Source organism: Cheilinus undulatus, linkage group 5 (genome assembly GCF_018320785.1).
Source record: "Cheilinus undulatus linkage group 5, ASM1832078v1, whole genome shotgun sequence".
NCBI lineage: Eukaryota > Metazoa > Chordata > Actinopteri > Labriformes > Labridae > Cheilinus > Cheilinus undulatus.
The window spans coordinates 38320324-38333685 of NC_054869.1; the positions used below are offsets into that span (position 1 = coordinate 38320324).

The 13362-nt window shown below is 39.8% G+C and overlaps 1 protein-coding gene across 2 annotated transcripts in view; it reads right to left on the minus strand.

The window, feature by feature from the left end:
* The window catches only part of fbxl17 (F-box and leucine-rich repeat protein 17), a 416200-nt gene that overhangs the window by 26445 nt on the left and 376393 nt on the right, over window positions 1-13362 (minus strand). For both annotated transcript variants that reach the window (XM_041786742.1, XM_041786743.1), the window contains exon 10: window positions 4332-4474. In XM_041786742.1, coding sequence (XP_041642676.1) covers window positions 4332-4474 — 143 coding nt within the window. The remainder of the gene's footprint in view (window positions 1-4331; window positions 4475-13362) is intronic.

The window sequence follows — 13362 nt, forward strand, 5'->3', positions numbered from 1 at the left end:
AGAATGAAGGGAAACTAGCTGCCGTGGGCTGGTCTTTTTTTCTTCACAGTGGCCTAACCAATCCTCTTCAGTACTCCAGGCTCATTTGCAATGCAAACACAATTTTAGGACCCAAAAATGGGTGAAGGGGGCAAGCATGCAGTGAATTAATTCTGTGATTCAGAGCTGGTAATGTGCCTGACCTTGGAAACTGTCAAAATCTTCTCTCTGCTCGATTCACACTCCATTACAACTCTAATAGCAGCAATTACAGCTTTATTTAGCTATGTCATCCCCAAATTCCCCCATCAGAGCAGAGGGAGAATAATTATTTATCTTTCCATACTCAAGGCTAAATTATGAGCTTTAATATCACGTCTGAAGAGAGGGAAGGATGGATTAATAGGAGCAGAGGGAGAGGTGAATTTGTCCGTATGCATAGCAAAGAGAAACTGAGAAAAATTGTTATTCCTGTAAAGATGTAGGTCATTCCAGAGCAGGTTTTTATTAGCATGGCTGCAGATATCGATTGTTGGGTCACAGAGGCAAGAGGAAACTAAATGAAAATGGAATCTAAGTGATCACCTGCGATGTAATGCGGTTACTCTTTATTACTCCCAGATAAATATGATAGATACACATTCATGTCCGCAATAACGTGGATGGAATGCACCGCTTCATCACAGAGACCTTACGCAAGGGGGGTCACTGTCAGAGCCTCGTATGTTTTAATTTTATTACAGTATAAATAGATAAATATGATACACTGATGCTCTTGTCTCGCTTAACGATCTCTGGGTAGGCCTTTTTATCAGAGAAATCCATAGGGTCAACGTGGAGGCCACGACACACAGACATCACTGATCTTAAAATGAAGAAATAAAAATGATGAGTTCCCAACCTGGTGAAAGGCCTCCTCTATAAGTCAAAATCTCTCCTCCCTCCTCTGCAGCTCTGCCAACTTCTACTCGCACTTTTTTTACTGCACAGTAGAGGCTTTTAAACTCGTTCAGCCAAATACCCAAATGTAAAAATTTAGCCCCAATGAGAAAACAAAAGGCTCATTAAAACATACTGTTACACTCACCATATGGAACCCCGTCAGCGTCAGGGATTACGGCCGACGTTGTATACCAGCTACACTACAAGACAACAGGCTGTACAGTTAAAGCACAGACTCAAGTTTCTGGGTTTAACCAGCTGTTCACTTTGCCTTCCTTGTCTGCCCTCATCCCACTCATGTCAGCCTGAATGATCCCACACTAAGTGGATGCATCTGTGTGGTTAGAAGCTCCCACTGAACCATTTGGAGAGGTTGGTGGGGTTGTTACCATGGCACTTCAGCTAAATGGGCCCCAATTAGAAAGTGATTGGACTGCTGAGTGCCAGAGGAGAGTTTAAGGCTGACTTTGGAAACATCAGCATCTTAAAGTAGGTTTAAAATGTGTTATTATGTCACTTTACCTCTGTAATCACTGCACAAGCTGACTCAAACGTGCATCACACAGACACAGGGAGCAGGAGGCAGGGGATTAGCTGCTCCAAATGCTTTCCTCCGGATACCTTACAATTGGCCCGGTGCCCTAACCTGGGTCTTTAGAGGGTTCATGTTTATGTGTTTGATTTTGTCTCTGTGTTTATGTGTGTGCAATGCAGTAATTAGAAAATATAAAAAATATGATGATAAAAATGTGCAAATAACAGATTTTTATTCCATCTATGCTGGGCTAACTTTCCCTTCTTGTCTTCTTATGATCGTTTTACTGTATTATTTGCTTCATTTATTACAAAGGATTCACAATACTAAAATTTCGCCAATATCTGAGACTCTCATAGTTACAGATGAATTTTGGCTAAAACTGATATCTATTCAGTATACAGTGCTTAACAAATTCATTGGACCACCCTAACCCTAACCAAAGTAAGGTTTATGCCACAGCTGCCCTAAATTAACAGCACTGGTAATTACCAAAATCATTTTTTATGTTTCTGCAATGTTTAATACACCAATATGTAGAAGCTCTTTAACCCAAATGATATTTTTAATGTTAAAATATCATTATTATTGTTATCCATTAATTTTCAAATTTACTAATTTACAAAAAAACTGAAAAAATAGTAAAGCACATTAATATTTCTTGATTAATATGTCAAATTTTAGTTATTTACTTGCATTCCTGAACAGAAAAATGAGTTCTAGTGGTTGAATGTTATGCTTGATTCATTTCTAACTTCTCAGAGAAGCCCAGTGGGCTCAAATTTGGGTGAATTCGGTTTGAAATTCCTCATTCCTGTTCAGAATGGTAAAACGTGGAGAGCTCACTGAAATGGAAGAGTCTGCATTAAAGCACTTCATGATGCTGGATGGTCTTTGAGACAAATATGACAGGTGGTCTAATAAATTTGTTAAGCACTGTACATTCTGGATTCATCATTACAAAGTAAAACAAAAGTCCAAAATTCAATGACTCAAATTATTAAAATATCAAAAACCATCAGTCCAAAAAAAGGGATTTATAATACAGAAATGTGGACCTTCTGGGAAATTATACTCATTTTTGCTCTCAGTAATTGGTTGGAGCTCCTTTTACACAAACTACTGCATTTATGTGAAGTGGCATGGAGCCATCAGCCAGTGGCACTGCTGGGGTGTTATGAAGTCCAGGTTGCTCTGATAGCAGCCTTCAGCTCGTCTGCGGTTTTGAGTCTGGTGTCTCTCATATTCCCCTCTGGGGTTCAGGCCAGACCAGTTGGCTGGTCTAGTTTTGGCTTCACTGTGGGCAGGTGCCAAGTCCTGCTGGAAAAGGAAACCAGTATCTCCATAAAGCTTCTCAGCAGATGGAAGCGGGAAGTGCTCTAAAATCACCAGGTAGATGGCTGATAGCGTTGACTCTGGACTTGTTAAAGCACAGTAGACTAACAGCAGCAGATGACATAGCACCCCAAACTGAAACCACTGGACTTCAAGCACCCTGGAGTCTGTGCCTCTCTGATATTCCTCCAGACACTGGGACGTTGATTTCCAAATTAAATCCAACATATATCCGAAAACAGGACTTTTGACCACTGAGCAATGGTCCAGTTCTTTTTCTCTTTAGCCCAGGTGAGACGCTTGTGATGTCTGTGGTTTAGGAGTGGCTTGCCACTAGGAGCATGACAGTTGGAGCCCATTTCCTGGACCCGTCCGTATGTGGTGGCTCTCAATCCACTGACTCCAGCCTTAGTCCAGTCATTGACTGCTGCTTTGAAACAGCCTCTGAGAACAGCCTGCCATTCCTTCTGTGGCTTACCCTCCTCATGGAGCATCACAATGATTGTCTTCTGGACATTTGTCAAGTCTGCAGTCTTCCCCATGATGGTGGTTATGTTTATTGAACCAGAGTGAGTAAGTACAAAATTGGACTTTTCCCACAATATTCTAAAATTCTGAGAAAGTGGATTTTTATTTTCATGATCTGTAAGCCATAATCATCAAGATTAAACAAAAATGTTTCACTTTGTATGAGATAAATCCAGAACATATAAAGTAAAACACAAGTTAAAATGAACTTTTTCCATTATATTCTAATCTTCGAGATGCCCTTGTACTTGTTGTTTCCCCCTTTTTCCACTTTGGCATTGTAGGAGTGCAAGAAAGCATTGCACACTAGGACCTCTACATACACACACAGTCAAAGATGCATGCACATGGCGCTGCATTCCCCTGCTGGCTCTGTTGATTCTGTTCTTGCATCTGTAACAACCTCCACAACATTTGTAGCAAATTCATCTGAATACAGAGAAAAAGCAAACAACACGGCCTCCACATGGTATCCACACCCCCATCAAGATGGCTGTAATGCTTGTAACTGTTTGCTAAAAAACAAAAACAAAGAAGCAGCAGACACTAAAAAAACACAAAGAAGAAAAGCTCCTGTACATGCAATAGCAACTACCATGAGTTCACAAAAGTAGCACGAAAACCAGCTGTTCTCTGACAACTACATAGCCACACACTTTATACATCATAAAGATGGTACATTGCTCCAGAATGCAGCAGCATCTACTTGTAGGCTCTGGCACAGGGTTTAAGATAGTATCTCATCATCAAATATTATGGTTTCTAGGAGAGCATGGTTTTTTCTTTAAACTGACTTATTTTTGTGTGACTTGGGTTCAAAACTCAAAAGGATTGGATTTTAACTGATGCTAATCAAAGAAAAGAAAAATGTCCAGAAGTTTGTAGCAATAAAGATTCATTTTCTTGACACAGTTTTCCAGTACACACTACACAAAGTCTTGTTAGCATTGTTTGAAAGAATATCCGTTGATAGTGTTCCCTGGAAAGCAGACATTATGCGCTGTGCCATTACCTTGTCACATCTCATGAGGCCCAGGTAGCGCAGGGACTTGCTGCTCTGAGCGATCTGTGTGGCTCCCTGGTCTGTGATGTCCTTACACCAGCCAGCATCCACCGTCTCTATGGTGCTGCTGTACTGGCCTATGGCTATCAGAGCTGTGGACGCAGGAGGAAGACAGACAGAGGGAGGAGGGGGAGGGAAAAAGAAACAAGAAAAGGTGTTAGCCTGACAGCCTTTTTCTCATGCAAATGCGGCAGCATCGTCCTCCCCGAGAGACGCACAGAGAAGCGAGATGAAACCGGGGCGAGTCGCGTGGCCGGCTGTGACACATAATTCCAATGTTTACACAACACCTTGAAAATTCAGTCACATACACACCCTGTGTAACACACATGCACACATCTCACACACTCACCATGCTTGCTGCAGGATTCATCCATTAGAGTGTTGGCATGAGTCACGGCACTGAAAGGCACTGACACTGTGCCAGGGTAAAGTGTGACTCTATGCCAGTGTATGATTTAATTTTGCTCGGGCGTGTGTCTTTGTGTGTGCTAACTGCTGCCAGGGAGGAGACATGGTGCCAGGGTAAAGAGTATTCACTGAAACAAATATCCGTCAGCGTCTGGGGACCCAGATAGCTACACACATATCATTAACCTTACACAAGTTCTTTTAAAACTATCTTTATTCGACTAAATTAAACCATGCAGCTGACAAACAAGGCGATTAAATCTTCTGTATCTCAAAGACGGCTGCATTAACACACAAACACAAAGACAGAGCAATCTTCCTCATCAATCTTCGCTTCGTCAATCGTTGGGTAGATGGAAGAGACTTGCGCTCCGCAAGTCGATTGATGGTGCTGCTCGGGGATCGATTAGCTGGGCCTGCGCTTTGTTCTCCACTCTCTCACAACCATCGCTAATGAGAGTGGGAAGACAGCATGATGAGACGGAGGAGGAAGAGCGAAGGATAAAGGTAAAGAGGGAGAAAGCCTTTGACAGCACCTTCAAATACCGACTTCACCCTGATGTTGTTTCCTCAATTGTGGAAATCCATTAGATGTCTTTTTAGACTCAAATGCTTGTGACTTGAATGTCTCTACTTCTGTAAGGAGGGGGTAAATTAATCCCGACAAACTTTTTCATGTCGACTCGCTTCCTTCTCCCTTCTATCGCTTGTACTTTTCCAATAATCTCCACATATTACAGTCTTTAATAACATTAGACCCGCTGTAGACCAGTGAGCGTTTGTGTGTACAAGTGTATGGAATAGGTGCACATTCTCACAGGAGAGGGGAAATGAATAATCTTATGCTTTTTAAGTCAACTTCTGGTATTTAACCCTCTTTCGTCCTGTCCAACTGGAGCGATGCGCATCCTCCTCTGCACATCCTCACTGTATAATCATGTGTACAGTATGTAACATACGTAATATATAGCTCTAGGCACATGGATTGCTCCACATGTGGTTCCTTTTGTGCTCTTGGATGCCATGCATAATGGCATATTACTGCTAAACAGGCAGTAACATGACTTTGAAGCTGCAGAATGTTTCATGTAAAGCAGCACCATGGGGAAGAGGCTCCATCAAGCCAGATGCGTGAACAGCACACGGAGCAGCCATGTTGGATTTTGATGAGTGCTGACCTGGCAAACCATTCTAAAAATGGATCTTTCTGTATGTGAGTGGAGCGGAATGGCTCCCCATCCTGTTCCCCCTGTCACGTCCAATCACATGCTTCCAAATTTGATTACCTGGTCCCAGACCTCTCCTCTGATGTTAAGACAAACATATTGCTGCCGTTAAAACCCCTGCCTTTGCAGAGCGATGGGAGCTTTCTGAGGAGCAGGGAGATCAAATAAAAGAGAAGCGCTTCATAGTTAACCGAACCGAGCAACAGAACTCCCTCTGTACTTCCCTTTCACTGACTCAGTCCCTGTTTCTGCCCCTTCAAGTTTACCTCTCTCAGCCTGACAAAGTGAGAGGATAAAAGCAGACTGGCTGTGACCACAGAGGAATGTAGAACAGGTGCAAGTGAATACATTGTCCATGCATTTTCTGATTACTGTGCTGCATTCATCTGCAGGCATGCAACCTTTCTGAATTACCGGCGTTAGCCTGAGGCTACAGAAACCTAAAATCATATGTTGATATATTTTAGCTAAATGGCAAAACATGGTAGATATCTTAACATTTGTTCCGTAAAGAACAGGGTTGCATAAAGAAGCTTTATGCATTCAGTCACCACTCACAGTCATGCCTTGAAGTGTTATTTCCTAGTGCAAGGCAATTCATTAAAAAAATAATCAAAACCAACAATTAGAGCCTCCCATCGACATAAACCTGCCATGTCAGTTTGTTTCTTTTTGTTTTGGGGGGGGGGTCTTTTTACAAATGCACCATCCCCTTAAAAAACATTCCACTGGCTGTGTAGTCACATGATGCAGCCAAGTGTTGCAAGGCATGCAGCCTCCTGGAAAACCAAAAGAAGAAGCAGTTTTCCATTAATTGCCTAGACGACGGCAGCGCAGTACCAGTGTTTCTGGCATTTGCTGAATGCCAGAAACATTGCTACTGGCATTCAGCAAAACTGTCACTTTGAACATCTGAATCTACCCTAACATTCTCTACTAGTGATGCACATGGTTAGTCGGCTAAACAGCTAAATTTGAAGCCCAAATTTGATGGCACAAAATTTACGGGTCGGTTAAACTTTGCGTCATTTTTTACAAATGTGGGCCTGAAATCTCTGTGAACTGTTCTTTTAAACCTGTAATGAGGCCTCCTGACACAAGTAGCTGATGTAGCTCCATTTGATGCTGCTACCTTCCTGCCAGAGCTTTCCCCTGGCACTTTGCCTATTATGAGAAGCTTCGAGGTAGCTTCGAGGTAGCTTAGTGGTGAGCGTATCATTGGAACAAAAGAGTATGGCGGTGTTTTGGACTAAAAAATAGAAATAAACTTGCATGTTGGCTGTTGAGGATTATACTCATATATATCTGAAGTGATGAGTAACCAGAATAAGCACGATATCAATCTGCAAAGGGGAACAAAGACTGGCAGAGCTAGCCGCTAACTTTAACCACACTGTACTAGGCACCACGGCCTCACATCAAATATCCACTGACACAATGACCATGAGATGAATTTGACTGTTTTTGAGCATTTTCTACACAAGAGTAGTCAGTTGACACAATGCAAACGTGTGTTTAGCCATAGAAGGAAATAGCAGCCTGCGAACATCCCTAATCTCTACAAAAAAAATACTGTCTTATTCTAAATTTTGTTTGAAAATAGACAGATATATCATAAAAACTCAACATAACACCCAGCTCTACTTCACTTCTCTGAAAGAAAACATGCCAAACAGCTGTAGATCCAAACAGAACAACAAATAACCCCTATCAGCATTTGGTAAAACTCTCTGGGTGGTCAGATCAATCCTTCGTTTAAGTGAGAAGAGAGTCCATCTGTTTAGACTTGTTTAGAACTCCATCAACAAGTTCATCTGCTCACCATTACAGCCTAATATACCCGTGTGAGCTCCTCTTTTCTGCCTCTTGCTCTGATCCTCTATCAGGGGACTGTAAAGTCCTGCTACTGCAGCGGCTAAATGGAAATCGTTGGTGACTACTGCAGAGGAGAGAAACCTTTTACTACGGTCAAATAGTTTTGTTCACCTTGTCAAAGAAAGAGAACAATTGAAGTGCAGTGGCTTTTTTCTAGATAGCTGTAAAGCACTCACTTTAAAGTTTATGTGCAAGTGTTGATTTGAGCTATATTTTTGTCTGTGTGAAGTGCTTGGTTCCTTTCAAAACACAGAGTCAAATTGAATGAATGAATATATTCCCACAATGAGTAGGACCTAAGGTTAATTCAATTTAATACATAAATGTTACAAAGGACTAAGAGGAAACATGTTGATATGAGGTATTTTTCAAACAGAGCTCTCCTGCTTTATTACTTTTTTTTATTCCTTTTGAACAATTCACACCAGGAGCCTGATTCACTGTTGACTGCGGCTGCTAATAGCTCTTAAAATTGGGCATTTGCTCCTGCTGTCTGCTCCGTCTCAGGGTCTACTTCACAAAGCATAAAGCATTAATATTATTCAGGCACAAACAATCCGAAAAAGTTGTCCTGCTTTGTGCACTTTGCTCTTACTTTGTGTCTAAATGTAGAAAGAGAAATCAGCACCTTTAGTCTGCGTGGAGCTGCACTCTCATGCTGATGGAGCACAATCCTGTCCAAATAGAGCACATAGGTTTAAAGATGAGGTGAGTCTTTTGAAAGTTTACACCGCTTTCCACACTATTGTGCAAATGACATTTTTCTATTATTTTCCCAAATATTAATGCAAATGACAGTCATGATATTTTTCAAGTCATCAGCCCTTAGAGCATAATTCAAATGTTTTCGAACAAACTTCATAATGATAACCATTATTTCTTTAAAAATAGAAAAATCAAAATGCATTGTTCCACATTATTATGCAAAACTGAGTTTAAAAGATTTCATAGGTTGTACAGAACTGAAAATGGTCATTCATTGAATTTGCAGCATTAGGAGGTCATATTTACTGAAATCAAAAGCTATTTCAATCAAAACATCTTAACAGGCAAAGTTACATGTCTACATAGGAGCCCTTCTTTGATATCACCTTCACTATTCTTGCATCTGTTGAACTTGTGAGTTTTTGGAGAGTTTCTGCTAGAATTTCTTTGCAGGATGTCAGAATATCCTCCCAGAGCTGCTGTTCTGATGTGAACTGCCTCCCACCCTCATAGATCTTTAGCTTTAGGATGCTCCAAAGGTTCTCAACAGGGTTGAGGTCAGGAGAGGATGGGGCCACACCATGAGTTTCTCTCCTTTTATGCCCATAGCAGCCAATGACTCAGAGGGATTCTTTGCAGCATGAGATGGTGCATTGTCATGCATGAAGAAAATTTTGCTACAGAAGGCACCGTTCTTCTTTTTGTACCATGGAAGAAAGTGGTCAGTCAGAAACTCTAAACTTTGCCGAGGTCATTTTCACACCTTCAGGGACCCTAAAGGGGCCTACCAGCTCTCTCCTCATGAATCCGGCCCAGAATATGACTCCGCCACCCCCTTGCTGATGTCACAGCGTTGTTGGGACATGGTGTCCATCCACCAACCATCCACTAATCCTCCATCTGGACCATCCAGGGTCGTACGGCACTCATCAGTAAAAAAGACAGTTTAAAAATGAGTCTTCATGTATTCCTGGGCCCACTGCAACCGTTTCTGCTTGTGAGCATTGGATAGGGCAGCCAAATAGTAAGTTTATACACGACTGCAAGCGTCTGGAGGATCCTATACCTTGGGGTTGGTGGGACTCCAGAGGCACCAGCAGCTTCAAATACTTGTTTGCTGCTTTGTAATGGCATTTTAGCAGCTGCCGTCTTAATCCGATAAATTTGTCCGTCAGAAACCTTCCTCATTATTCCTTTATCTGCATGAACCCATCTGTGCTCTGAATCAGCCACAAATGTCTTCTATGTTAACATGTAACTTTGCCTGTTAAGATGTTTTTGATTGAAATAGCTTTTGATTTCAGTAAATATGACCTCCTAATGCTGCAAATTCAGTGAATGACCATTTTCAGTTCTGTACAACCTATAAAATCTTTTAAAACTTGGTTTTGCACAATAATGTGGAACAGTGCTTTTTGAGGTTTTCATTTAAAAAAAATAATGGTTATCATTATGAAGTTTGTTCAAAAATATTTGAATTATGCTCTAACGGCCGATGACTTGAAAAATATCATGACTGTCATTTGCATTAATATTTAGGAAAATAAGAGAAAAATGTCATTTGCATAATAATGTGGAAAGCGTTGTATCATGATGCCAACCTTGAAAATGACACAAATCTTCCTACTGTGCATTCAACAGTGCCTTATGACTATTCTGCAAAAGTAACCACGCAAAAGCTAAGGAATCTTATTGTTTTATACTGTGGCAGTCATATAAAGAGATACTTGTCCCAAAACACAATATTTTGTGGCTTAAAGTAAAGCTACATTTACTTGATATGAGTTGATTTTTGCCTCCTCTGAAGACTCTTTGAATTGTCTACATTATTTACTACTTTGATGACAACTCAGAGGTCTCAAGCTCACTGTAGTAAAAACCTCGCTTCATATGCACATTTGCACTCATCTTTTAACTGCAACTGAGGCAGGCCTTACACCAGAGGGCTTTGCTTAAACTCTTAAAAGACTCTAAAAAGACTGACATCTGAGACCCTCTCACATCTAAATACAATTTGAAGACTAGAATACGATTCCTTTTGAGATTATTTTCCATCATGCATGTAGTGGAAATTCACAACAACAATTTTTGAGCAGAGAACAAGATGTAGAAAGAGATGGAGATCGCCTTTGAGTTAATATCTCTTAAAATCTGATGTTTTAAAATCATTTATATCAAGTAGAAACAAAAGTAAGGTTAAACACAGAAGCAACCTCACATGTTACTGTTACAACCGAGGAACTATCCCAGAAACACTTCAGAATAAAAGTATCATATGAAAATGTGAGTAGTCTCACCATGGAAACAAAGTGATTGGGCTTTTACTTTGAAAACCCCAGTGGTGGTTGACCATACCTGCCATGTCAGCCTGCAATGAATTGGCAGACAAGGCACACAAACAGGTGCAGAGATCTGTCTGCAGCTCTAAGCAGAAAAGTTTTCCAGCCTCTTAAGTTCTGAGCAGATTATTCAGCATCTCTAGATTGATCTACACTCACGGTCATATTAGAAGGAAGTGAATTAATGTGCTTACGAACATTACCGATTCCCATTGGTCATGGACAACAGTCATTTCACTGAGAAACACAGTTTGCATATGACCAGACGTAAGACTTACGACAATATTAAATGTGTTTGATATCATCATAACCCCAAGACTGAAGAAAGGCTGCCTTAAAATGGCTAAAACTGAGTCTTATGACCACTCACAACTGACAACTGAGACAACGGGGGTGAACTGCAACTTTAGCTAAACTTGCATGATTTTACACCGACCTTGGAATTTTATCTGCGACTTTGAAATTGGAGGAAAAGTCGTTAGGTGTAAGGCCACCTTTGAATCACTGTGGTTAAATGCCTCACCTCAAATGCATATTTGCACTAAAAAAATCGACTTAAAGTACTAATAACTAATTTAATCTATTTATCATGCTCAAATGCTGCAAGCAATTCATCTATTCATTGTAAATCAAAATTCTGTACAAAGACTCTCTACAGTAAAATGCCTCACCTCATATGTCTATTCGCACAAATCAATCTACTTACCAGACTGATTAGTAATTGAATTTGATTTATTTACCATACTCAAATGTTGCAAGTAATTAATCTTTTCACTGCAACCCAAATACTATAAGAAGACTCTCTGTGCTGAAATGCCTCACTTCATATGCATATTTGCACTCACTACTATATTAACTATAACTTGAATAACTGTGATAAAATAACTCACTCTTATCCATAGTTGTGTGGGTGTTTACGTGCCTTGGGATGAAGAGGTGACAGGCAGGTCAGACACAGCCATCAGTGACGAGTGAGGAGACAGACCCAGGTCTGCTTAATGGCAATTTTCTTTTTAAAAAGCTGGTGAATGGAAGTTAAGATAAAATCAAAACTGTGGGTACATGCTGCAGTGATGAACTGTCCTTGCACCGAAGCACAACGAGTCCTAAGTTCCACCTTCAGGCAAAGCTCATCATTGCTAATGTTAGCAAAGATGCTATCAGCTACACGGGATCAAGCCATGGTCATACCACTCTCTTCAGCTGCTTCAGGACAGTTTTCTTCTTCAGCTGCTCAGAAAAATGCTGAAAAGTGCTCCAAAACTTTGACCAAGTCCTGTTTGTTAACATTAATCCAGTGTAGAAATCTGCAGTGGAATTAGAAAAACTGAAGTGAATTAGCAAACTTTACGAGCTGAAGACGGAAATTATGATGCGTTCAGGTAACCTCAGGAAATTAGACGAGTGTATTCTATATGTTATGATATGTTCAAATATCACATAAAAATGGGAAAAATTAGTGTAAATAGAGTGTGAATATGTGTTTATATTCCAGGGATAAACAAAAGATGTGACAGACTGAATCATAGTTTTTTAACTCAAGCATGTCTCAGCTAAGATCACTTGTAGTTTAAATATTTGCCCTTATTTTGTTTCCATCAAACTATAGAAAGTATTGATAGTGGTATCGATAAGGACTCAGATCAGCACTTTCAATGTGCTCAAAAGAAAACTTGACAATAACAACCTTTAAAAATCTAAAAACATAAAAATAAACAATAAAAATGCTGTGATTAATCATGATTAATCACAGCATAGTGCTGTGATTAACTTGATTCATTTTTTTAAATCAAGTAACAGCACTAATCTGTATCTTAATTCTTTATACTATTTTCAGGGTGTTTCACTTTCGTATTTAATGTTTAACCCTTTAAAGCCTGATACCTCATATCATAGCCTAAAAAGTCTTATTTTTTTGGAACTGAGATGTTTATTTAACCTGAAATCCAACAAATAAAAATTGCAAATAAATAAATAAATAAATAAATAAATAATCATAATAATAAAGTCACATATAAATTTTTTGTATCACATTTGATACATTAGGCTTTTTTTCAACTGATAGTCACCAGGAATTTTTAAACCATTTTTCTGATTGTAGGTTTTAAAGGAAATCATTGATCATGTTGATTAGACAGTGGTATCATAAAATTGTGTATTAAATATGATATCAGCTTTAAAAGGTTAATTCCTGTACACTAAGAGCAATGCTAATTGGTGTCACATATCTTGTTGCGTAAGAAAGCTGATTGTGATTCATTTCAAACATAAAAAGAGTATAGGTTGAATTTTTAAGGTAGCCATAGTCAGCTGGCATCTATAGCTCTTCAAATGTGTCTGAAACATTTAAAAATGTTGGGTTTTTACAAACTTTAGGCTGGCATTGTAGAGGTGACCACAGGAGCAGGAAATGGTCTTTCCTGA